The following is a 26,749-nucleotide window of genomic DNA, read 5'->3' as shown; positions in this document are numbered from 1 at the left end:
AAACAATGCCTCTGGAAGCCTCTTTCTCGATCTTGTCTTTAGGTTTTTTGAGTATGTTCGAGATGGTGCGAATGGGTTTATGGGCGACCTTGATATTGAAACCTGGAAGAACGTTTGCAACTCTTTCAGAAAAACCTTTGGCGTAGGGGAGGATGACAAAACCACGATGGTTGGTATCATTCATTTCTTGTTGTCTACTCAGTTGGCGGCCATTGTGAATGAAATTTGCAGGGTAGTTATTAGTGGCAAGGGCTTTCGTTACTCGTTTAGTTTCCTGTGAAACTTCCTCCTCCGTGGAAGGAATGTTCCTTGCACGATCCATGAGAGTGCGCACGACCGAGTGTTTATGCTGAGGATGGTGGTGTGATTTGAAATCAAGGTAACGGTCGGTGTTAGTAGCTTTCCTGTAAACAGACACAGCGATCGAGCCATCTTCTTGTCTGGTTGTTTTTGTGTCGAGAAAGGCAATGGAACCTTCTGATTCTATCTCGATTGTAAATTTGATGTGAGGGTTGATGGAATTGAGATGTGAGTGGAATTCGTCTACGTGCTCTCTTTTAACACATACGTGGCTGTCATCTACGTATCTAAACCACCATTTAGGAGGGTTAGGGGTCGATGAGAGAGCCTTTTCTTCGACATGTTCCATGACGAGATTGGCCAAGATGGCGCTGACTGGGGATCCCATCGGACAACCGAAAATTTGTTGGTAATGGTTGCCTTGGAATATGAAGAAATTGTTGTCGAGGACAAACTGTAGAAGTGTCATGATATTTTGGATAGACAAGTTGGTTCTTTCTGGTAGTGATTGGTCAAAGTCCAGTCTCTCTTTAACCACTTCGATTGCTAGGTGGGTTGGAATGCAAGTAAACAGTGACACGACGTCAAAAGATACTAGAACCTCGTCGGGATCTACCGACAAGGTGCAGATCTTTTCGACGAAAGATGCACTGTTTTTAACTGTGTATTCATTATTCTGAAGTGGCGACAAGATGTTGGCGAGGTATTTGGATAGTTCATATGTGGGAGATCCAATGGCACTCATAATTGGTCTGATAGGGACGTTCTCCTTATGGATTTTAGGAAGGCCATAAAAGGATGCTGGTGTGGAATCGGTGCTGTGAAGTTTGTAGTAGAGCTTCGGTTCCAGCTGTTTCTTGCTGCTGTCATGCGAGGCTGGCTGATCTTTAATTTGTAGGAGAAGTTTGTTGAGGGATTTTTCGGTGCTTGATGTTGGGTTCCTTCTTTTGTCTGTTATCTCGTGGTAGGTTTTGTCGTCGTTTAGAAGGTTGTTTATTTTGTCGGTGTAATCGTTGGTATTCATCACAACTACGGCTCGGCCCTTGTTGGCTGGTAAAATTGTGACCGACGTGTCTTTGGCAAGGTCTCTGAGAGCTTTTTCCACTTCATTGGTAATGTTGTTTCGTTGAGGAGGATACAATTGCTGATGGCGGAGGTGACCGAAGCTCTGATAAGGTCTTTCTCGGCGTCAGGGAGCTGATCTATGCCGGATTCAATTGAGGAAACAATTTGAGGCACTGGCAAAACCTTAGGAGTGATGGCAAAATTGAAGTTGAGGCTTAATGCTGAAAGCTCACTTGTAGATAGAGGTCTATCAGAGATGTTCAAGACCCACTTCTCCTTGAGGTTGATTTCGCGCCCATGTGGACGTGGCAAGATGTTATGGAGTTTCTTCTTGTGACACTCCCTTCTCCATTGTGCTTCCCACTGTGATCTTTGTTTGATTGTGTGGAGGAGAATGTCAAAAGATTCCTTGTTAATCATCTCTCATAGCTTGAGTGTTGTTTGGGACAAACGTTGAGAGAACTTCTTGATTTGCGTGTGACAATTCGAGATGCGCAGCCGTAGGTAGGCCCGGCCTGCTTTCTTAGCAATTTTCCAGCCTTCTCTGCTCTTGACGGGTGGATTGAACTGGAGACTTTTAGGCAGGGTGTTGTTGTCCTTTAGTCGGTGGTTGAAATGAAGATGGTCCTTGAATCTAGTTACACTGAGTGTTACTCGTTCGATTGTTCTAGCCAATTTCAAGGCTTCGCTGCCGTTCTTGTTACGAATGTAGTTAAAAATGTTCGGTGTGTAGCCAGGCATGTTAAAAATTGGTGAAAAAGGAAAGGAATTAAATGGTTGTCACTGGCTAAAAATATGGTTATCAGACGTTTCGGCCACTACTGTTGCCTTCTTCAGCAAAAGATGGAAAATGCAAATGTTAAACGGCGTCCTGCTAGAATATGTAATAGATGTGTGATAAAACTAAATGAGCAATAGTCTCTAGAGTATTCTTAATGAGTGTAAAAATTCTTAATGCCATTGTACACGTTCGGTAGCGCTATGTGCAACCATTACCAACAAATTTTCGGTTGTCCGATGGGATCCCCAGTCAGCGCCATCTTGGCCAATCTCGTCATGGAACATGTCGAAGAAAAGGCTCTCTCATCGACCCCTAACCCTCCTAAATGGTGGTTTAGATACGTAGATGACAGCCACGTATGTGTTAAAAGAGAGCACGTAGATGAATTCCACTCACATCTCAATTCCATCAACCCTCACATCAAATTTACAATCGAGATAGAATCAGAAGGTTCCATTGCCTTTCTCGACACAAAAACAACCAGACAAGAAGATGGCTCGATCGCTGTGTCTGTTTACAGGAAAGCTACTAACACCGACCGTTACCTTGATTTCAAATCACACCACCATCCTCAGCATAAACACTCGGTCATGCGCACTCTCATGGATCGTGCAAGGAACATTCCTTCCACGGAGGAGGAAGTTTCACAGGAAACTAAACGAGTAACGAAAGCCCTTGCCACTAATAACTACCCTGCAAATTTCATTCACAATGGCCGCCAACTGAGTAGACAACAAGAAACGAATGATACCAACCATCGTGGTTTTGTCATCCTCCCCTACGCCAAAGGTTTTTCTGAAAGAGTCGCAAACGTTCTTCCAGGTTTCAATATCAAGGTCGCCCATAAACCTATTCGTACCATCTCGAACATACTCAAAAAACCTAAAGACAAGATCGAGAAAGAGGCTTCCAGAGGCATTGTTTACAAGATCAAATGTAAAGATTGTGACTGTGTTTATGTTGGTCAGTCATCACGCGCGTTAAAAACACGTATGAAAGAACACGCAAAGGCTATAGCAACATTGGACAAAAACTCTTTATTGGCCAAACACCATATGCTCAACGGTCACCAAATAGATTTGGAGAACGTTGAAATTGTCGACAGATCATCAGTATGGAAACAAAGACTAATTCTTGAAGCTTGGCATTCCTTGCGAGACAGGAACGCTATAAACGAACACATAGCGCTACCGAACGTGTACAATGGCATTAAGAATTTTTACACTCATTAAGAATACTCTAGAGACTATTGCTCATTTAGTTTTATCACACATCTATTACATATTCTAGCAGGATGCCGTTTAACATTTGCATTTTCCATCTTTTGCTGAAGAAGGCAACAGTAGTGGCCGAAACGTCCGATAACCATATTTTTAGCCAGTGACAACCATTTAATTCCTTTCCTTTTTTACCAATTTTTAACATGCCTGGCTACACACCGAACATTTTTAAATTGGATAGTGATAAAGTGTAATGGCAAAGACCCATGAGGCCTCTGACTTGTTTTTGTATCGCCCTTAGCCAACAAGACACACAACACTCTGTTCTCTGTACCACACATCACATTAGTTGGTGACAACCAAGACCAGGTGGCAATTGCTGTTTCACATTGTAGGCAGGATTGCTCAAGGCTTGTCAGACTATTACAGTGAAGAAAATTGGACACTATGGATATCAGACTCCAAAGTGAGGTTGTTCAAGAAGTACATGTAGATGCTAAGAACTGCAGTGTTTCCTTCTTTAGGCCTTCTGCATTATAGAAGCAACTGATGAATGGTAGTAAGGTGTGCTTTAAACACAATCTATATGCCTCCCTGGTCACAGATATTTTGCAAAATCAAATAATATAATTGACTTTTCCAATTGAAAGTTCTACCCAGTCAGGTGAAAGAAGCTGAAACTGCTTCTCTGTGATGAAAATGATAAATGTAAGGACTGTTTAAAAACATTAGAGATGCAACAACTAACCACACATGCATGCAAGCATTTTCAAGTTTATGTTTAAGTATAGCAAGTTATCAGTAGAAGGTGTGACTTACCAGAAAATCTCTAAGAGGCCTATGAAGTGTATACAGGCAGATCTTGTGAAGCTGTTGCAAAACATCACGACCCTGCAGGAAATAGTTTTATGGGTAATTAGTTGGCAAACACGTTTGATGGCTAAGCACAGGATGCATGTATGGGTAGTACCATAACAGATATTTAATCTAAAATAGTGGAAATAATCTGGTCCTAAGCAGGAAATGGACCAAAACAAACAAAAGATTACAATAAAGCACATTATACCATGGCCAGTCACCAAAACATTCATTCAATTTAACATTATCTTGACACCCATATGATGGCTCCTGCTGTTATCACAAACTTTACAAATCAAACTCTAAAACATTTAAAACAAGAGTTGACACGTTAATTGTTACAATCCCTGGCAGTGTGTGTGTGTGACCATGCAATACTGGACTGTATTACTTAGATTTTGATTGGTCATATGAAATGGGACCTATCAGAAATGTCTTTGTCAGGTGGAAAGGAAGCATAATACACTTGAATCGAGACAAAATGTTCCAAACAATCTTCCACAGTAGGGTAGAAATGAAAACAAGTCAGATGAATCACCAGAGGTTTTTAGTTAACTGTGAATGTCTTCCTTCTTTTGTGTGTAACCTACCATGTTTGTTAACATAGTAACCACTGTATCCATGTCATGATGCAGAAGTTTCTGAAGAACGGCTTTGAGACCAACTTCAATGAAGCTTGAAAGGGAACCATCACACAAGGCATCCCCCTGATTCACAGACTGGAAATAATCACCATTTGATAATGTTAGAATACTTGTTGTGTTGGTCTTCATAGTTATGAAATTACTGCAACACTTATAGATTTACCAAAGTGCAGCCACAACATTTAATATGCTTCCCTTTTCCTATAGCAAATGACAATGGTTGGACTGATTGTAAACTTTGCTATTTTACATGGTTGCCATTCAATTGGGTAATAAACAAGTTTCAAGCAGGTAATAGTAAGAGCAATTTTTGTGGAGTGTTCAAAAGTAATTGGTTTTCATTTTCTGTGCTACATGATTGGCTTAAAACTCTTGTGCCACTTCTTCATCAAATCATAAGTAAAACCAAGTCCAAATGCTCATTCAGGTTTTTCTCTGAATTTACTTCAAACTTTGATTGGTGCATTGGATTTGCAGTGTCCCTTATGACTGGCCAAAGTGGATACCTTGGTTTTGGTTTTATGACACTCAACTGAAAACCCCTCTAACGAGGACAATAAGCTTCTAGTTAATATTTAAAGCATATTTTCAGAATTGTACTGAAAAGGCAGTTAATGGTCATTGCCATGTTTTGTACCAGTGAACTCTGAGGAATTCATTAACCTCTAAAAACTTGCTGGACCATTTACAAAACTAATGGACAGGATGTGATTTTAAGTAACCACCGTGAACTGTTTTATATTTGCTTAGTTAGAACACAAAACACAGCAAAAACTACATAAACTAGAGTGTACACTACCATGGACTTACAAGTGCTGCAGGAGGATAAATGCCTCTGCTTAGTCAAATAGAACTGCAAGTGCTACGAAAATTCAAGAGTGTGATTTGAAATATCAATTGTAGTAGCTAACTTGCTATATTGTGGCACTATCCTTTGATGTAGAGTAAAAAACTTATTTAAGTCTAAATAAAAGCGACAACTTTCCTAAATGAGCCAATTACCGTAATTTCCGGCAGTTTACCCTCACGGCAGATTACCCGCACCGGTCGTTTTTTGCCAAAATGAGAAAAAAGATTCAGCAGATTACCCGCACTGGCAGATAACCCGCACCGAAAAAACAAAAGAAAGTTATGCTAAATAGTTCGAGAACTCACAAATTTGAAGTGATCGAGCGAGACTAAGCCTTTCATGTTCGTGTCCATTTGGAATAAGATAAAAGTTTCTGCTACTTGGCCACCAATAGGGCAGTTAAAAGCACTCTCCTCAGCATTACTTTCTTAAGTTTGATTTTACAAGTTAAATATCCAATGTATTGATGTTTAAGACTTAACAGAATGCGAAGCGTTCGTTGTTGGAGCGTGGAGTAAATTTTCACACCCATTGTTTTCGATATTCACTGAGAGTTGAACGGACTTGTAAAATTCGGCTCGCAATTTTCTCAAAAAAACAATATCTCGGGATCTACTTGGTCTTAGAAATCGCTTGAAACGGGAAAATACTTTTTAAATCAAGGCAGTACTAACTGTAAATTTTCCACTGATGCGTCGAGTATTTTTGTATTATTTCTTCAATTGTCAGTGTTTTGTTTACACTCGTGCCGACAATTATATTTTTTATCATGTTCCACTAATTATGAGGCGCCATGAATTCAACAGATCACCAAGATATTTATGGTATCTCAGGTTGTAGTGGGTCTAAGAAATTGCTTGAAACGGGAAAATACTCTATAACTCAAGGCAGCGCTAGCTAGGAATATTTCGCTGATGCGTCAAGCATTTTTTTTTATCACAGTCAATGCTATTTTTTCACTGCACGCGTGCCGACAAACGTCGGCATCATGTTTCAGTTAGGCTTTGTGTTTTCCACAATAAAAGACACGTTAAAAGGTTTAGGTGAGAATTTTTCTAAGCAAAAAAAACTAGCTGTGAAATTGACAAGGTAAGAAAACTATCAAAGCACAAACGCCTAGCGAAAAATTTGTTTGTATGGAATTTTTTTTGTATGATTTCATCCGACTTGCATCAGCTATAATCAATCAACGTTTAAAAGAATTTCATAGCAAATAAAGCACGATACAAGAGTTGATAGGACATGTTCCTCGTTTAAACAAATGAGGCATTACACAGGTTTGTGGCAAGCGTATATTTAATGACTGTTATCTTTGTTTTATCTTCTGCCAGTACTATAATAATTACTGTTAAATACTTACGGGAAGATTAAAAAATTATCAGATAACCCGCACCACCCTATTACCCGCAGCAACGGTAGTTTACTGGAAAATTAACGCATTACCCGCAGGTAATCTGCCAGAAATTACGGTACATATGAGGGGAACCGGGATTCTACATGTACTTACAGTGCCCTTAGTGTAGTAAGGCAGTACACTTGTATATATGGCTTTTATATTTGCTAATGTAGTCTAATCTATTGATCACTTATTTCACATACACTTTTAACCACATTTTACTATTGATTGATACCCTCACCACAAAGAATCTCAGTTTCTCTGAAGAGCTTTACAAAATTCAGATGTTGACAATTCTACAGTTTATATTCTCCCTCTTGTATGTTGGTACACAAGCAAAAATTAGTTAGTAAATATAATAGCACTTGTTGGCCTTCCATCCTACCATTTGTACTTCTTTCCTGCTCTGAAAGAATGTCTGTGCTGAGCAAATCTGTCTGTTGACAATGGCATCTTCAACAACCTCCTAAAAATTCATATTAATGGACAGCTCACAACTGTGAATAACATAATTTGTTAAATGATAATGAAAATCATATAATTATTAAATAAATGCAAAAGGATTCAATTTAACCAAACTAACAAGCCATCTGTTTAACAGGGAGCCCACAAAATGCTAGAATGTATAAAAGCAGTAAATGTTAATGAATGCATCAATTAATTTGGCCTTGAATGATCTGAGTGGTGTTTTAAGGCCAATTTAAGTTATGCTTTTATTGATTTCATGTGCCAAGTTCTGGTACTGGAAAGCAATAATCAACTACATCCTTGGAACCCATTCAACAAGGTGGCCCTGTACATGTCTGTGAGATGGCTGCAAATACCATTGATAAAACAAAAAAGGTTCAACTATGTTTATCTAACATCTGAATGAAAGAGTACCTCATCACTCATTTCGGTCCATCTTTTGCTTGATACATCTTCCTCATCCATTTCTATTTTTGCAAAAGGCATGCCACTTGCATCATTAGAATCAGACCTTTCAGTATTGACCGATGGCATGTTGGCAAGATGGCAACGAAGCTTTACAACACTCTGAGTGAGATATTCAAGGCAATGTATTATTTCTTGATAAAATGGAGTATGTGCTACTTGTCCAGATTCATCTGCATGGAAAGAATCCTGTAAATCTTTGCTTTCTAAGATCTTTGCTCCATCTTCCATTAGGTTGTGAAGATAACTCAAAGTCATCTGTGCAAGTTGTCTTGTAAAGTGCTGATAGTGTTGCTCTACAAGGAAAGTAGTGTTTACTTATTTACTGCTTTATATAGATTGAAGCAAATCATTATATAATTAATAGTAATAATGTTTGTCACATACACTCAGATAAATTAAAACACACTTTGGCACTCTGAGAAGTTTGTAAAGAGGCCATTTTGTCTAATCAGCAAGCAATAACATGCATAAATTGACAGTGACAGTGTACTCATAACTGTCTTTATACATATACTGTACCATAGACTAAGCTCTTCAAAACCAAGCTGTCCACAATTGCAAATATCTGTCAGCTTCTAACACAAATTGACTACAAAGGTACAACACCCCGTGCAAAGTTAAAAGCTGCTAGAAAACAAGTATTACATAATCTAAGGGATTAATGTTGGACCCACCTCATTGTTGTTAGGTGGAACATTAGGCTTGTTGGCAAGTACTTACGCTGCACATTATAATTTACAGCTCTAACAAGGGCCTCTGTCACTACTTCAACATCAGTAGTACCTATGAGACTTTCACTTAGTGATGATGATGGTGAGCTTAAAGAGCTTGGTGAGGAGATGAAAGCAGCACATCTGTTGGTAAAGGCTGTTAAAACACCGCAAGTTAATAAGTTCACTAACACCTCTATGAAGAAATCCTGACCTTTTTACTTAGCTCTTATTAACCGAGCAGGAGGTCTGTATGGGAGAATCTCGATTGAGGTCGTGAGTACAGACCGAACGCAGTGAGGTCTATACACACGACTGAGGTCAAGATTCTCCCATACAGACCGACTTAGCTCAGTTAATAAGATGTTTATTATATGGCAAAGAAGAAAACTCTAACTCGTTTAATGTATTAACTGGTTTGCTGACATTTTGCTTGCAAACAGAAATGAGCATAACTTAAACCTGCCAAAAGTTGCTCATCCTCTTTACTTTTTTTTTTTTTTTTTTTTTTTGTCATCAGGCTTTTTGGCACTTCCATAAATGACTGAGAAGAAAATAAAAGAAAATGGTGAACATTTCTATATTTTAGTTTGCTACTTTTTCAATGCAAAATGGAATCAGTCTAGATGCTGGTCTAGATGGGAAAATCTAGACCATGGTCAATATCGATTTCAGCCAATCAAAATTGTGAATTCGGCAGTTCCCAGTCCTTGTGAGACACAGCCATATAATAAAACACAATAATGTACTAAAAAGTGGTAGATGCCATTTTAAAAAAAAAAAAAAATTCTAATGTATGAAATGTAGCCATTAAGTGTGAATTGTCATTACTATGTGCAGTCATTTAGTAGGAAACAGTACTTGCTTGCCTTAATTATACATTTTTGCCACAAATCAAAAACCACAAAGTTCACATAAGCAACTTAGGATGTTAGAAGAACAGCTAATCATTCATCGCAAATTCTTTAATTGTCTCCTTGAACACTATGGAAGAGCTTAGTACACCCATGGAAACAGCTAGAAAATTTATAAATCCTTTGTGCATGCTTCAAGCAATCTTGCCTTTGTCCTGGTTCTTCAAAAAGAAGGCAACTGTGTCAAGCTGCCTCAGTTTCAAAGCCACTTCCAGAGCATGAATTGGAATAGTACAATGATCCCATTGGTTCACAAAGCATAATGAGTCTGCAAGGCCTGCATTCTCATACATGATCACCTATAAAACACATTTATCAAAGTTAAAAGGGTCATTTCATGTGCTAAAATCATGCCAAAATCAGAGTACACTCATCCCTAACAAAACAAACATCTCTTTAGCCACACTTCTGCCTTGTTGTGTTGAAAAATAAAATGCCTATCTGAGGAGACATTAAAGCACTAGTATCTAGCAATTGTACCATCCAGTTAAAAGGCTACACCTGGAATCAGATTGAACAGATGGCCAGAGACAGAGGAGGGTGGAGGTGCTTTATCTGTAGCCTATGCTCCGAGAAGGAGTAATAAAAGGCATCATCATCTAGCAATTGTAGGTATGTGCAGTGTCTGGGTAAACTTGACTATGTCTACCCACTCATAAGAAACAAACCAATCAAACACAATTTACATGTGCCATGGCAGTGCAAGATCAGCAGTATGTATTCTATCTGCACAATCTCTCTGTTAAGATTCTTAATTCCCTGAATTTTCCCTGACCTTCACATAGAATCATTTTTTTCCCCTGAGCTACGGCAACTGTTTTGAAATAACAGTGAGTAGTGGTACTCAAATGATATGCACTCATGACAATTGTCTTTAACAAAGAAGGAGAGCTGTACACCAATGGAATGTTATTTGAAGCATAACTATTTTGCTTCTTCTACTTAGATAGATAGACACCTTTATTTGAAAGTAAAAAATCTATAGGTAAATTTTCAGGGTAGTCCCTTCAGGGAGCTTACAAATCATCTCTGCTATCAACAGGAGCCCTGAAGCTATTACCTAACATAGAATACAAAACAATAGGATATATGCAAAAATAAAAACATAACGTAGGAAAGTATCTAGATTCATTCTTTTGATGAAAATCAGGAAGAACGGAAATCTTAGTTTATATTACTTTGTGGACCAGCTGATCTTGACTGATATCAAATGCTGGTGCTACCATAGACTTGGTGGTAAGTAGTAAAGGTGGATACACAGTTTCACAGCTTTGAACAATAACTGAAGGCTCTGATAACCTGAAAAAGATTGGCAACCAGTGTTCTTAGAAAGCACTCCTCCATCAAAAGTAACCTACTATGTAAGGTCTATTTGTTTGTGTCAGAGACTGAATGCAATGCACTCATCTGCATGTTTTACAAAACATTCATAACATTTTTCAAAAAGTACTGTTAATTTCATTTCTTATTTTCAAAAGATGTTAAATGAAGTAACAAAATGCATGTCAAAGAACTTGAACAGTACAGTTCGAACCATACAGAGGAGGTAACATTGCTGTAACCAAGTATCCTCATAACAGTAGTGAATGCCACCTGGAAAGACTGAAGAAGTTACGTCGAACCTGTATTAAGGTGGCCGAACACAGTTTTCGTGCGCGCTTTTGCTGCTGCAATTCAGCACGTGCACAAGGATTGCAATAAACAAACATGCCGTCAATAGAGCAATCATTTTATTCATGCAACACCCGCACTATCTGCGTTATTTTTCTCTATAATTGAACCCAATGTATTGATGGCTTTAGTCTTTTATTACAAAGATATGTTAGAAAAGGTAACAATGCAAAGAACCCAGCAATTCTCAGCTTTTTCTTTGTTACCAAAAGAACCCAGTTAAATGCAGCGCATGCATAGTAAGTCAAAAAATTGCGATTGAATGAAAACTGCACTCTCGGAAATACACCTATTACTCGAAAACCACTCCTTAGAATTTCACGAAATTTGGCACGAAAATACTTAAGGAAATAAGTAACTGGAGTATTGAAAATAACTGAACTTAAACAAAGGAAATTCTAGATATTCCAGTGAACCTTCAACAAGGGATAATTAAAGATCCCTCTGTTAAATTATTAGCAAAATGGTGTTAACTTGTGAGAATCGTTATAAGCTTGTTGCATGCAAATTATAAAGAAAATCTAATAACTAGATTTTCTATAAATAAACAAAACCGATTTTAAAGGCCTGTTTATATTTATTCATGTTGCCATGGCAACGGTACATACGTCAGCTTAACCATCAAAAAACCAAAGTTTGTGTTGTTAACTTGCTTGCTGCCATTTTTGGCGACTGAGGGACCAAGGGTTTTAAAGAAAAAGGTGAATGAACACAGATATCAAAAACTGTGTTCAGCCACCTTAAGCAGTCACCCTCGGGGAATGGCTAAGTGACCGCTTAATACAGGCTGACGACCTAATACAGGTTGTACAAAGTACTAAGTTTTTAAAGAGACTGTCAAGTTCAGGAAAGGTCATCATTAAAGGGAAGCGCGTAAACAGAGGAGGTGACTATGGTTTAGAAGTGGCATGTGAATATCATTTTCATGGCCGGATGACTTCTCATGCAACTGGTTTAAACAGAAATTAATGAAAAAAGAATTGAATTCGCAATGCTGACAAGACTTTTGACCTCAAGGCAGAAACATTAATATCCGGCGATTTAATGATTTGTGAAAATAAATAAGGAAATCAACTACCTGGTGTGCTATTTGTAATTGTATGAACTAGTATTTGAGTGGTTTCCTTTTACAAAGTGACCATTTAATACAGGTCAGGAAAATAGAAACAGCTCATCAGGACTTAGTAAAGGGTGACCGAGACCACTTAACAGAGTTGACTGTTTAATAGAGGTCAAAATAACAGTAATTAAGGGAAGTAATTTTCGGGACTTTGACAACTGACCGCTTAATAGAGGGTGATCGCTTAATACAGGGCTGCTTAATACAGGTTCAACTGTATGCACCTCTATCTAACTTGTCCTTAAATAATGCTGCAGTTAATTAAAACCCAAGAGATCGTACCAGTGATAAACATATTCCTTGGACTTGCACAAAAACAGGCAAAGAACACCATGTGACATGTGAGTAGGATGATCTTCATCTTTCTTCAGTTTCTTTGGTTTAAAGTTCAACAAGAACGATGCTGGTGTCACTGATATGCCTTCCAAGGTGAACATTTCCATCCGCGCTTCACATTTAATGAAAAGTGTTTTTTGAACACATCCAGTAAATGGCAGTTCTTCAGTAATGATCTCTGCTTCGTCTCTCTGTTTTGCTCTAAAACCACTCACTCGGCTAGTGCTTGTCAATGGTTGTTTGCTACATGAACTGAATGCACCGTAGAGACTTCCATCATCAGCACCTACTAAGTCTGAAAACCACCTCTTCTTTACAGGAGGTATACAGACACTGTTCACATCTATGAAATGAGAAAAAAGTGTGGTAAATGTCAGATGTCACATTGTATTCCATCACTCCAGAAGACGAATCAAGTGAAATAGTTCAACAGTCTAGTTTTTAAAAACTGAGAACTAATTGTTCCAAACAATTGTTCCAGTTTGATAATTAATCAAATTCCTTGCCTCACTACATTGTATGTATGTACAAATATTTCAATGGCATGGCATTGTACCTCTATTGATGTGACCTCATGGACATGATGTTATAGCTCTACATATCGCACTCACCTGAAACATTTCCAAGGCATGCTTGCTTTGCATCCCTCCTGAAAGCCAGCAACTCTGTTTTCCACACCCTGTCTCCATAAGCAACACCTGACATTTCTAAATCACGTGCCACAGAATCTTCATCATTCAGTTCATACCGAAACTTAACACTCCCCACTGAAGAGCCCCTGACTCTGGAGCACACAGGAACAATGAGCTGTGAAGGAGACTCTTCAAAGTATTCATCAAGGTTCACCAAGTAGATATTACTAGTGGCATCAGCACAGACAACAAAGGAGAGATCATCAGCTACTTCCAAATGTGTGAACACTGGTCTTTCTTCAACTGTAACACTATATGTATCTAGGATCAAAATTGCCTTGGAATAAGACAAGTTCATAGAATCTGGAAAGCTCAAAGAGATTCTTACACTCTGAGCTACGAAATGTTTCACTAGTTATGCTTTATTAAATTTTATAACCCCCCACCACCTCCACTTAAAAAATAAGTTACAATTTTTTTATGCAATTCTCCAAATATAAACAAAGTAACATGCTTATCCTACCTGTGAGAAAATTACATATTGAGCTGCTTATTAAACTACAAGGCTTATTCATATTCAATGGGAGGTTGTAAAACTGGTTGAGGTAAAATCTTTTGAATTAACTGACAATGATAAGAAGATGGTTTCTTTTTCAACAAAACATGATACTTACTTTCAATAGCCTACAAGATACATACCTTCTGTTGTAAGGTTATCCAGTGGCCACAGATTAACTGAACCAACAAAATCACCCATATTGTGTATTACTCAACATGTTAAGAATCAATTGTGAAAGTAATTGAAAACAAATCAAAGAAAGTAGAGCTTAACACAGTCTAACCTCCCATAGACAACCAACCAAAATGTCAAGCCTGGGTGGTTGCTTACAGGAGGTGGTTGCAGTGGATTATTAGCCTCATTAGCATATTATGGTGACTGCAGCAGAGACTTACCCATGTTTTAACTGTTTTAATCAGGTAAAAAGTCAGTTGATAAGTTAATAAAGATGGTGAATTTTAAGCTTGGCAATGAAATGTGAAGGTGAATTAATCAACATGACACAAGTGTGGGACAAAGAAAAATTCTGAGTCCACGACAGGAATTGAACCCATGACCTCCCGAACACTGGGCGGGCGCTCTATCCACTGAGCTATGAGAACTCATGAAGAGCAAGGTCATTTAACTGCATACTGCTAGGATCAATGCTATCAAAGTCATCGTGAGTAGTGATAAGTTAGGGTTCGATTCCTGTCGGGGACTCAGAATTTTTCTTTGTCCCACGCTTGTGTCATGTTGATTAATTCACCTTCACATTACATTACCAAGCTTAAAATTCACCATCTTTATTAACTTATCACTACTCACGATGACTTCAATAGCATTGATCCTAGCGGTACATGTATGCAGGACACCTGTCATATATGAACTCAGTTAAATGTACATTATTCCTCATTCTTTTATCCACCGCCTGGCCAAATGGGCCAAACAAGCCACTAATTTTGTATAGACCTAGGACTTGCATAATAGATTATTCCTCATTCTTTCATCCACTGCTGGGCCAAACAAGCCAACAAAGCACTAAATATATAGACCTAGGACTTAACCCATATAATTATAGATTATTCCTCGTTCTTTTATCCACTGCCGATCCAACAAGCCACTAAACTTACGCACCTTCAAAAGTGGCCCTGTGTTGTGTAGTTGCTCCAATCATAGACTCAATAATAAATGTGGCTACAACATCATGGTCACTTGGCAAAATTTGTGTACAGAGAACACCTGATCATACCTTGTTGGTACACTTTGGTGGCATATCAGGCAACTTTTGTTTAACCATGGCCATGGTTTGTATTTTGGTAAGACTACATCATGCCAAAATACCCACTGTTAGGAAGATACTTCTCTGGGACAGACACTGATTTTTATAAAATACAAAGGATACACACAGTACCATTGGAAAGTAGAGTAAAATAAAACTTATGGCACCTCCTGACTTGTGCAATCAGTCCCAGCTGAGTGTTTTCATTGGTGGTCGATGAGTTCTTTATATCAAAGCAGACTAAAATATCAGCTGCAGTGTTTTTGGCCATTACGAGGACTGCCACAAACTTGTTATCCAGGAGTAAAGAGACCTCATGCTTGGAAGGCTTAATACTTCTGCTTACTGATACAAGGTGTATTTCACTGGCTAACCAATCTGCAAATTAAGAAATATACCAGAAAAGAAATATGTTAAATGATCTAGGATACTTGCAACTATCATATTATAGTAATATAGACTTGCAGCTTAATAGTTCTCTTTATTGGCTTGTGTAATTAATAACTAAAAGCTATACATTGTATTAGATGTGCAAGTACATTGTAGAAAGTTCTTAGACTTTTATATTGTTTATAACAAGAGGCCTAGAGGCCTTAAAGCGGATGGTTTTTCCAGTGGTCATTGTTGGTTTCTGTGCGAAGAGTGAGGCCTGATAACAAAATTAAGTGAAAATGGTGAATGTTTTTTTTTTCTTAAGGAAAGAGCAAACCTTGGTTGTTGTTATTCCAACCCCACCCCCTCCTCTCCCCCCTCTAAAGAAGGTGGGCTTATCAATCATGGACCCCAGGCCATTGAATTTTTGTGGCAAAAAGTCTGGGCAATTTTTCTGTGCGAAGATTTTTTGGGGGAAATTTCCAAGCCCCCCACAAAAAAAGATTTGCCTTTTGTGACAGTTCCCTTTTCCTTTGTGCTATGATGACATTTCCAACGATTTTTCTGCAACACCTTGCACGTGCTCAGAAGTGAAAAACAAACTTGCGGTTAAACGATCTTAAAATATTGGGAAAAAAGACAAGTACATGTAAATACAAGAGTGAAGGGAATTTCTCACACATAAAAAAGCTCCTGATGACCTGTGTGATCTTGGCTTGATAGGAGTCACATAATGAACAAAATTCAATATTTCCCTTAACGCGTTAATAGGTAATGTAAACATATCCAGAGAGTTGCAAATTCTTGAGATGAACATCTTTAAAATCTCGTTTTAATACAGCACTTGTACTGGAAAACAAACTCCTTTTCGTTCAGAAATAGATAATGACCTCGAACGAACAAACACGCTCTTTCTATGTGCAAAAAGAAATCAAAACGCTAGAATCGAATTGCAAAATATGGATGCTCTCAAATCAATATATCATGTGTTTTCTATTATTCTGAACAGTTTATTGCAAATGTTATGCCAAGTTTTCTACAAGCCGTACAGTTCTCATTCGGCTTGCTATGTATGGCTTTGCTCATTCTTAAAAATGAATGCTACATGTAGTTTCTTACTTGACACTGCTGTCTGATCTGGAACCGTAACCAACATACATTTGAGACATTTGGTCAGATCAAGTAAGTTGCAAGGTAAGCAATAAGTCCTTCCTCAAGAGTTCGGAACGCTTGTTCAGGTTTAAATATTTCAAATCCAAGCAATGCAAAAATAGATTAAGCTCAAAACAACGAAATCCAGGTTTATAATAACTAAACAAGAGCATTTATTTCGATGGTTCTTAATTAAATATACACCTTCAAATTTTCTTTGAACACATGCGGTCCTGCCACCTAACGTGCACTACAAAAAAAAGTGAATGTGTTGCTCTATGTTCTAAAGGCGGTGAAATATGAGAAACAAAAACCCGTATCTCGTATATCACCACTTAAAGGTGGCGACGATATGTTCGATACAAAAACTCTTAACTTGGCTGATGTTTTGAGTTCTTCACCCTGTGTGACCAGCTTTGTTGTTGCTGGTTGTTACGAATGGTAGAGAGCAGGTCTACTTTGAGCAACAAAGTTTGGCTTTGCTGCTCGTTCATCAAACTCACAACTTGTCACACGTAAAATTTGCTCACATTTTGCAACAAGTTGAGGGTTTGTGTACCTCGTGAAGCCATCTCAGAGCTTACTGCATGAAGCCTTCCATGTTGCGACAAAATCAACCTTGAATCCGGATAAAAAAACAACAGGAGCTACCATTGGCTGCAAAGTAATATAGCCAATAAGAACTTGCGTTACAATTTGCGACTACCATGAAGAAAAAAATAAAACAAAAAAAACAAAGCGACCCAATTTCTAACGTGGATTGCTTCGCATCTGCATAATTAAAAACTGGATCATTGGATAATTCAAATTAGGGGTCACTGGCTTAGCTATCTTGGGTTATGAGCTATTATACCATGCTCTACTAATATGGTAACCACATTGAATTACATAATTTTTTGCGCATTTCTATTTTCATTTTTTTTTACTTTTCTATTTTTTGTGTGTTTCTAATAAATAAAAACAATTATTCCACTCATGCTTGTTGGATATGAGGTGGTAACTTATGGCAAACTTGGCACAATGTGCTATGTGCCTCGCCTCTATCTATCATCTCCTGTCCAAGATGTGCTTGAGGATGGATAGATAGAAAGATAAATAGATACTCCCTATTTATCCACAATAAAAAAATTTGTCAGCTGGAATAACTGTTTAATATATTGAATAGATAATAATATTGCGACTTCATCAGTGGTTGGTTGGCAAATGTGTGTGTGTGGAGTTCCATGAAAAAACACATGGACCTGTTTAAAAGTATTATTACAAGGTTCTCCTACCTTTGCCTCTGTCATGCAGAAGTCCTTTCAGTAGCTCTTTACCAACAACAGCATCGCAGGAGCTGGAAAAATCCTCAAATGCCTTGGAAATGGAATATAATTCTATACTACCATCTGTCTTCACTACAGCAAAATGATCTTCCACCAAATGATTTTCATCCACACAGTCTCTGATCAAGCTCCATTTGAACCTTCAGAAATACACAAAAAAGTGTCAAATGTAATCTAGTGATCTAATTACATTCAAATATTAACTTTTCTTAGGTTCAGAGAAAAGCCTACAAACGTCATTATGTTAAGAGGTTTTCAGGAGTTTAAGCCCAGGAAAGGGCCTACAAACGTCATTATGTTAAGAGGTTTTCAGGAGTTTAAGCCCAGGATTGACTGCCGTAGCATTTTTCAGGCTAGCCTGAGTGATAGCCAAGCTAACCAGAGTGTGGACTTTCACTCCACTGAGCCTGAATAACCCTGTTTACCATTACTACTCACTAATGGCAATTATGTGTTATTTACTAAAATGCCTGTAGTATGTATTCTGCATTTTACCCCTGGTATGCAGTCTGCATTTTACCCTCAATCTGTATTTTACCCTCAGCCTGCAGTCTGCAATCCACAGTCAGTTTTGCAGTGACCAGTTTTCAAATGAATGAGGATCCCAAACTCCCAAAGTATAATATGTGCAAATGGCGTCACATGAGGATACTGATTGCTAGTTTTTAATGTAATGGTGGTTACACACAAGCATCTGCAGCCACAGACACTGAACGTTGGTCATCCTTGAGTAGCATAATAAACAGTACTACATGGATTGTTCAACATTTGACGTAACTACAAAAAAGGTTAAAGTTAAATCTAATCAAATGACACATGCTTTGACTTTAGGAGGTCACACACGTATTCAGCATTGTCATGCTTGTGTGGCAAATTAGGCGTCTAGGACGTAAAAGGTTTTTAAAATGTTGTCAAAAAAAGATAGTTTCTCTCTTACTGTGTTACACTTTTAAGGGTACAGTTTGCATCATTCCTGATGTTCCACAGCTTCAATGTATTGTCAGTGCTCAGAGTTGCTAGTACACGACATTTCTTTGAAATTTCAGCTGCTTTTAGTAACCCAGGATCGAAGCCTTGACCGAATTTTTTCAAGATGACTGGAAGACTCCTGCCAGTCGCCATTTTGGAACGCCACTTGAGCCTGCGATAAAACTCGTGATTATCAGCAGAAAATCCCATGATGCTTTTCCAGTGATGACAACTATAATGGCGCAGAGAGGAGTTTCCGGTGAAAGCTGCCTGTAAATGATCGGATATGAAACAAACTAAAGAGCAGATTTTTATTTAAATGTCAAATCAAAGTGACGCGGGCTTTGTGTCTTTGGAAGACGACGAGAGCGATTCCAAGGTAAGCAAAACTTGTTGTTTATAGGCGTATGCGCACCGGCTTTTGTACTTTGTTCTTTGTCGAGCATCACGGCACTTTCAATTAGTGTTTGGCGTTTAACCGGAGATTTTGTTTGTGTGATCCTCGACCTTTATCATTTTGTTTTATCTATAGGTCATAACAAAGGAAGATGTTCGTCTTTCAAGACTTATAAAGCCTTCGCCGCTACAGAAAAGGCTTGGTTAGTATTTCGACACTGCACAAAATATATTTCTAGAAAGTGTTAATTTTAGCGATGAAGCTCACAGGAAGATCGAATTGTTGTCTTCAGATCAGTGATTTGATAACTTGTTAACACATATCCGTTAGGTACTATTCACATTTCTTTGTTTTCCCAAAAAAAAAAAATAAAAGAAACTCTTCAACACCGCAGCTTCCTTTAATTTTTTTTCGTGCCTCAATATATAATTATTTCATTTTACTTGGCTTTTGTTAATTATTAGTTTGAGGATTAACATTTAGTTTATTTTTGCGATATGAATTACTAATTTCGTGCAGTATTTTAGCTTAAATATTGTTAGCTGTAAGCCTGCAAATTATGTTATTCTTCTTTCCTATCTCCACACGTTCTAATCCATCCACACAGATTATACCAGGTTGCAAAAAATGTAATTTTCCTGGTTAAAAAAATCAGAAGTTTCATCTTTGTTGCACAATACGTGGCCACTTAAATTCACATCCTATTGAACAGGAATAGTGGCAATGATGAGTGATTTTACATATCCAAGAGGGGAACAAAGAGAGTTGATTCAAGTACATTTAACAAGCTGAATATTGTACACCAAATTTATACATGTACAACATACTGAATATATGTATGAAGCATTAGCATCTCCCCTTCAAATACTCAGCTATTTATTAGTAACATTAATTTGTTGTTTACTTTAGAAGAACATCTCCAAAAATCACGTAAAGCAAATGGTTCAAATGGAATTAAAGGCCATTCAAATGGGTAGGTTGTTACCTGGTGTCTATGGCCTGTCTTTTTTTAAGAAATATTTTAAGAAATATTTTGTTGTCATGTCATGGGTTAATGTAATGTTATTTATTTTATTAGGGTTTCCTCTTTAAAAAATGGTACATTAAAACACAGCAGCAATTCAGACCAAAGACCATTATTCCAACCAGAATCTGACAGGTCAGTTGTTCAAATTTTGGTGTTATTTGAGGACATGTTAAAAATAACCTACATGTAAACTAACTAATGATACGATCTTCTTTTGTTGAAGCCAGTTCGGTCCTGATCAGCTCAGTAATTATTTCCACATGTACATACATGCAAATGGGCGTTTTTCAATAGGCAATCTCATTGTTCATGTACAAATTCTGTCATGGTGAATGGCAAGCTACACACTGAGATGTCCTAGATTGTTTTGAAGGCTATTGAAGTGTTACAATATTTTTTTGGCAAATTTTGTACCATGCAAGCATTTGTTGAAAAAGCTCTTTTATGTCATTGACTGTACTGTTATTCTCTCTTTCCTGATCATGATTTGCATTGTAAAACCTAAAGTTTTTCCAATGCTCCTACTTACAGCAATATTGTTTGTTTTATTTTTTTTTACCATTTATAAAATTATATAAACATCATGTATAAGGCAAGGAAGCCCAGGGAAACCAGTGAGGATAAATTTAGCAAAATTTGTAATGATCAAATAATTTTAGAGACAAATTATATTTGTATAGCTATTAATAGTCACTCTTGTATGTCAATTTGAAAGTAATTTTTCATTTTGTATCAGTGATGAAGAAATAAATGTGACACATTACACCAAGCCACCAAATGTATCTGTTACTCAGAATTCTAAGGTGGGTCCCAGATAACTCTTGCGTTGAATTATTTAAAATTGTCAATAACCTTGGCCTGGTTGTTCAGAGCATAATTAGTTAGGCCAGGATAAGTACAATAATAATAATAATGATGACTTTATTACCGTGTCAATTACATCTAGCAGTGGAGAATCCCTGCTGCTAATAGGGGACACCTAACTAGAACTATCTAAAAATAATATGTTGTTATTTAATTTACCTGCAACATTTTATTGAGGTTTTCTGTAATTAATGACATCCTTTGTTAACTTTTAACCCTGGATTATCATTAGGGATGTGAAGTGGCTTTGCTTTTAACATTTATTTATAGTGCACTTGACTCTATATTGTGCAGTCTGAGTTTATATCCTGCCTGCAGTCAGTATGTCATGTTCTTGGGCAAATTGTATATGGTACTTTACACCCTCAGTCCACCCAGGAGTATAACTGGGTACAGGAAATTGTTGGCATTGCCTGACAGGATGCTAGTGGGTAACTTGTGAGAGACATTGTAACACTGTGGTTAATTTTCTAACAAAGAAAATTGATGAATTGATGAACAATACCACTGTACTAATATTAACATTTTATAAATATTATTGTCACCTTTTTTTTTTGGTAGAATCTTGCAGATTGTACACAACAATTATTAAAAGATGGTTACAGGTTGGTATGGTTATGTTTTGGTTAAAAATAACATATATTTCTGGGTTAAAATTTTTCAAAACTGTTAGATTTTTGTGTTCATTACGATGGACAATCTGAAACAAAGGGAAACAGAAATCACTGATATTGGTTTGAAAAATTTTCAGCTAAAAATAAATTTAACCCACAACAGTTACATTATAAAACATTTACTGTGCAAATCACGAATCAAGCAGCTGTGTTTTATCAGGTTGCTCTTACTAAAACTGCCATTGTCAGTTCACTGAACAACTCCAAAAAAGCTTCACCTAATGAAGTTCAAAGCAATCACCCTATTGAGACTGGAGAAGATTAACATCAAAATGAAACTGAAGATTTTTAGTAACTATCTTGTTATTCATTGTTGTGTTTAAAAAAGACATCTAAAGATTGGTATGAATCAGAATAAAGTGCTTGATTATGTCATAGACAAATAATTGTTGGATGATCTGACATGGCCATAAGCTTCAACTTATTAAAAGTCTAGAACCTAGAACAGAACATTATGCACCATGCATTTTATGTTTTGGTTCTCAAACACCAACAAATTGGTCACGTAGTGTAGCCATTTTAGTAATGATTTCAACAATAATAATTATTGTCAGGTTTTGTTGTGATTTTGATTCATAGACTAGATGAAATATCTGATGAAGAGGACTTAGATCTTATACCACCACGACCAGTGGAGGATAGATGTCAGTGTTGTGGAGCTGTGACGTGGCAAGGATGTGTAATCTCCTGAATACTTCACTTTTGCAACCATGGTTTCCAACATTATTTAAGCAAACTGTTGAGTTCAAATGTTTGTTGATGGTTAGCAGGCTTTTAGATTGCCATCAGTCATGGTTAAAATGACAACTGAACATTGCTGCAGGACAGATTGAGTCATGTTTGAGTATTGCACACACGAAACATTTCTCTAATCAGTTTTCAGTAACTAAGAGGCCCTTTTGGAGGCACACTTCTAAGAGGGACATGTCAAATAATCATTTTGAGCCAAAACCGTCCATAATAACAGCATGCGCTCCATGACACTGCAATCTATCAGAGACACCATGCAAATCTCTTACATTTTCCTGTCATTATTGCAATGTTTACGATGATTGATCAAATGGCAAGTAAAAAGCCCCACTGCCCATCAATATTTGAATTTTTCAGTTCATGAAAAACAGTCCCATTTTGTAACAGACGAAAGAATTAGTGAACAAATATAGTTTTATATATAATACAGTCTTGTATTTCAAATAAATTGCTGTATGTAGGTCTTAAATTATGCCATTCAATATGTCCAGACAATTTATCTCTTGATTTACTTGCAGTTACATGTATGTATGTCCAGGACATGCACAGTTTTATTTAGAATACAAAGATCTTAATTTAATTCAGGTAAGGAGTCTATTTATGGGTACAAGTAAAATAATATAACTTCAACTCATTAACCCGTGCATCATAAGAAGTAATTCCATGATTGCATCATATCAGAAGCTGTTTAGTTGTAATTTTGTACCTTATGTTGCTCCAGAATTCATCTTATCTAGTATTATCTGTAGAATGTTCCGAATGACACAGCTAATCAGATTACATGTTAGTTCTAATTAGTTCTGCAGGAATTGGAGCTTATACCAAAGTTGTTGGTAGCCTGCCAACACAGATGGATTTCCAGCTTTTGTTTTATGCTGCCGCATTTTTCGGTGAAACAAAAGCTGGAAACCCATCTATGTTCACAGGCTAAGTTGTCGGGGAACTTGACCAAGTCTAGTGTCACTGAATTTTTGTAGTTCATAGAAGAAATGAATAATTTTAACCCACCAGAGGCTAACTTCTGATGAGAATGTTTTGTTCCAGAAAATATCCATACCCCTCCCACTTGGAATTTACATTAACCTTCCTTGGGGTGTGTATGGATATTTTCTGGAACTACACATTCTGCTTCGTACTGAACAAGACTGCCACGTTTACTGGAGAGTACTCATGTTAAAAATAAAACTATTTAGTACTCGTTATGTTAGTCGGGATACTGTTTGGAGCCTTCAGACAAGTTACAAGTGTTATATTTTTAATATCATTATGATTATTCTTCCTAACTATACATACATGTATAAACTAGCTACTGTTGCCCAAGTTCGTGATTAGAGACTGGTTGGGTTTGCCGTTGATTTTAACAAAATGGAGCAATAAAATTGTAATTCTTATGTTCTGGAGCTGCAGATAATAAAGCCTGATTCTCATGTCTTGAGAATGCCTTCAATGTTGTTAGCAGCACTACCTACTGTCTCCAAAACACAAGAATGTGTTGCAGAATCACAGTATTTAATCCCAGTATTTAACAGTGTCTTTATCCTAGGTCTGTGTGGTCTGCGAGCATGCATGAGATTCATGCTGATGTGAGTTCAACTTGTCAAGCATGTTTGTGGTCCTTGTGACATGCTGGCAGGAAGAATATTTTAATGTAAACAACCATCTACATGACTACACAATGTAGTTGAGGCAGTTTCCTGCTTTGATAACAACATCTCAGGCATTCTGGACATATATGAGGACTGGGCTTAATTTAATTCAACTCGCCAGCAATTCATGGCAAAATTGATTGATCATTTTATGAGACTTAGACCTGTGCTCTTGCATTTAAACCTAGATGTTTCCATTGTTGTCAATTCATGCCATAGTGATGATTACGGATGTTAACAGGAATGTAAATGAACACTTAACCATGAACATTTTTATTCACTTGTAGATAGTGAATATTTGGTCAGAATGGGGAAATTGTTATTTAAAATAAAGTATTTAATAAAACATGTGTGATACATTGTCATTGCGTGCTTTTGCCTTTCACTTTATGTAATTTTGAAGGCATAATTTCTGTAAACTCCAGTTGGACTTGCCTCCAACTCCCTCCCTTTTAGAAGGAACAAGAAAATCTTTAAGATCTTATAACCGCGCTTTTAAAATTTAACTGTTTTCTTAGCTCTACAGTCGCAATGCAGGGCAGATTCCAAAGTAGTCTTTGATGATTCATTGATTACTGTAGACACATCACTTGATCAACACAAACTGTATTATTGCACCACCAGTCGTAGCCGTTGTGAAATCTCCGATGACGTAATCGTCTTAATCTGGAACTTTTATCGGGATATGTATGGGCATGAAGATACAAACACTATTAACAACAATTTTCTTTCTTAAAAGTCAGGATTAAATTTAATTGTTTTTTTCCCTTGAGTAAAGGGCTAGCCAAGAAGTCACACGAGTCACATAATTCAAGAATTGTGTTATCCACGGCTATCTTTAGTACGGTGGTTGTGTCCCTACCAATGACGTAATCCTTGCATGTTCTGGCAAGTTCTTTGCTTGGCTTGCAAATATTTAATTTTCCTTCCAATCTATGAACTCACTGTGACGAAACAGCCAAAGAATTTACTTCATTTGCCTAAAACCACAAGAAATACTTGCAAAATTGCAAATAAATTAATGACCACCGCTTCTGGCGAAATAAACTTGCAAAGTAAACACGATCGTATTTGTCACGCAGCGAAAGTGAAAGCTGCAACATCAACGCATTCCATGGCTGACGTAATACCTTTTTTTAGCATATTTATTATTCCCTTTGAATCCAACGCTTCGATAAAACCAAAATAAAATATATTTTACCCACAACAAAGAAAACAATATCCGTAAATTTGTCCGTGTATTAATGTTTTAGCAGCTTCTGACGGAAAAACATCACACATTGCGTGACTCAGAATTTGGTCAAGAGGGAGCCTTGGTCTGGTCACCGACAAAAACAAAAAATAATAAACCACGGGTAGAACATGAACCACTCTCGGTCCATGGCCGTGCAGTTTAAAAGAAATTTTAACATCCAAAGTAGCAGTTTGAATAATAGCAATAATATATAGATTTAGGCCAGCCTAAAAGTGTAGCTCCTGAGCCCCAGAGGGGGGAGAGTACTTTGGGAATTTCTGGGTGGGGATGGGTGCCGCTGGGACCCTGCAACCCATAGCCTATACCAGAGCTAGTTCAGCTGAATTTTGCTACCCTTAGTATACTTGAGTAAACTACCCAAACCCCCTGATCTATTGAGGCTAATTTGCATAAATTTAAACTTGCCGATTTGACTTTTTTTTACACTTTTGAGTGGCAATTCCTGGTTTCCTTAGTCTAGATAAAATCTTCAACCAACTAGTCAATTTTGTGAAAAATGATACCCTATTCTAGACCCAAACGCTCTGATTTATATACCTTATCCTAGAGTAAACTGCTTCAAAACCATACCCTTCACAGCGGCACATAACTATATAGCCCATATATGGTAGTACCCCCCCCCCAGGTCCTGGGCCGGGTTGTTCAGAGCCCAATTAAGCTAACCCAGGAAAAGGTAGAATTTGAGGTTTTCTGTATATTGTTTGGCCTTCTGTTTTGAGTTTTAATAGTCACTATATACACAAAACAAAGCAGCAAAAAACATTTGTATAGAAGAAAAAGTTATCATTCGGTTAACTTTTAATCCTGGGTTAGCGTTAACCGGCTTCCGAACAGTCCTGCCCTGTTTTCAACAAGTTAACCTGACATGAGCCCACGATCCAATCGAAAATCAGCACTTGGTCAGCGGTCAACTTAAAAAAAAAAACACGACCTCAATGAGCTGTAAACTTGAACACGCGGTATGGTCACATGATACTGGTCGGCAGATACCTCGTTTTGTTAGGTGTCAATTGATCATAACATGGATGTCCAATATGGATGTCCAATATTGATGTCTGAAGAAGT

General features: G+C 37.4%; 2 protein-coding genes across 5 annotated transcripts in view; one reads left to right on the top strand and one right to left on the bottom strand.

Moving 5' to 3' along the window:
• LOC145502465 (spatacsin-like) overlaps nt 1–19,266 on the bottom strand; it is a 54,602-nt gene extending 35,336 nt beyond the window's left edge. For all 3 annotated transcript variants that reach the window (XM_081481794.1, XM_081481800.1, XM_081481797.1), the window contains exons 1-13: nt 19,040–19,266; nt 18,052–18,242; nt 15,377–15,631; nt 14,133–14,201; nt 13,413–13,754; nt 12,748–13,144; nt 10,853–10,973; nt 9,823–9,973; nt 8,771–8,917; nt 7,997–8,343; nt 7,500–7,580; nt 4,815–4,943; nt 4,186–4,257 (exon numbers count right to left, since the gene is read on the bottom strand). In XM_081481794.1, the coding sequence (XP_081337920.1) occupies nt 4,186–4,257; nt 4,815–4,943; nt 7,500–7,580; nt 7,997–8,343; nt 8,771–8,917; nt 9,823–9,973; nt 10,853–10,973; nt 12,748–13,144; nt 13,413–13,754; nt 14,133–14,201; nt 15,377–15,631; nt 18,052–18,242; nt 19,040–19,224 (2,487 nt within the window). In that variant the 5' untranslated portion in view covers nt 19,225–19,266. The remainder of the gene's footprint in view (nt 1–4,185; nt 4,258–4,814; nt 4,944–7,499; nt 7,581–7,996; nt 8,344–8,770; nt 8,918–9,822; nt 9,974–10,852; nt 10,974–12,747; nt 13,145–13,412; nt 13,755–14,132; nt 14,202–15,376; nt 15,632–18,051; nt 18,243–19,039) is intronic.
• Nucleotides 19,267–19,306: 40 nt separating this feature from the next.
• LOC145502536 (protein FAM219A-like) lies at nt 19,307–24,794 on the top strand. Of its 2 annotated transcripts, none has more exons than XM_081481869.1 (7): nt 19,307–19,450; nt 19,604–19,670; nt 20,381–20,441; nt 20,547–20,627; nt 21,232–21,298; nt 21,921–21,964; nt 22,613–24,794. In XM_081481869.1, exons 1-7 carry the CDS (start codon nt 19,391–19,393, stop codon nt 22,722–22,724), a joined length of 492 nt encoding a protein of 163 aa, XP_081337995.1. In that variant the 5' UTR covers nt 19,307–19,390; the 3' UTR covers nt 22,725–24,794. The 2 variants fall into 2 exon arrangements, with proteins under 2 accessions (XP_081337995.1, XP_081337988.1); XM_081481862.1 differs by having other exon boundaries at nt 20,378–20,441.
• The last annotated feature ends 1,955 nt before the right edge of the window (nt 24,795–26,749 follow it).

The sequence above is a fragment of the Orbicella franksi genome, chromosome 1 (assembly GCF_964199315.1).
Source record: "Orbicella franksi chromosome 1, jaOrbFran1.1, whole genome shotgun sequence".
NCBI lineage: Eukaryota > Metazoa > Cnidaria > Anthozoa > Scleractinia > Merulinidae > Orbicella > Orbicella franksi.
Note: the sequence above shows the minus strand (reverse complement) of the source record. Positions and strands in the feature narration are given on the sequence as shown.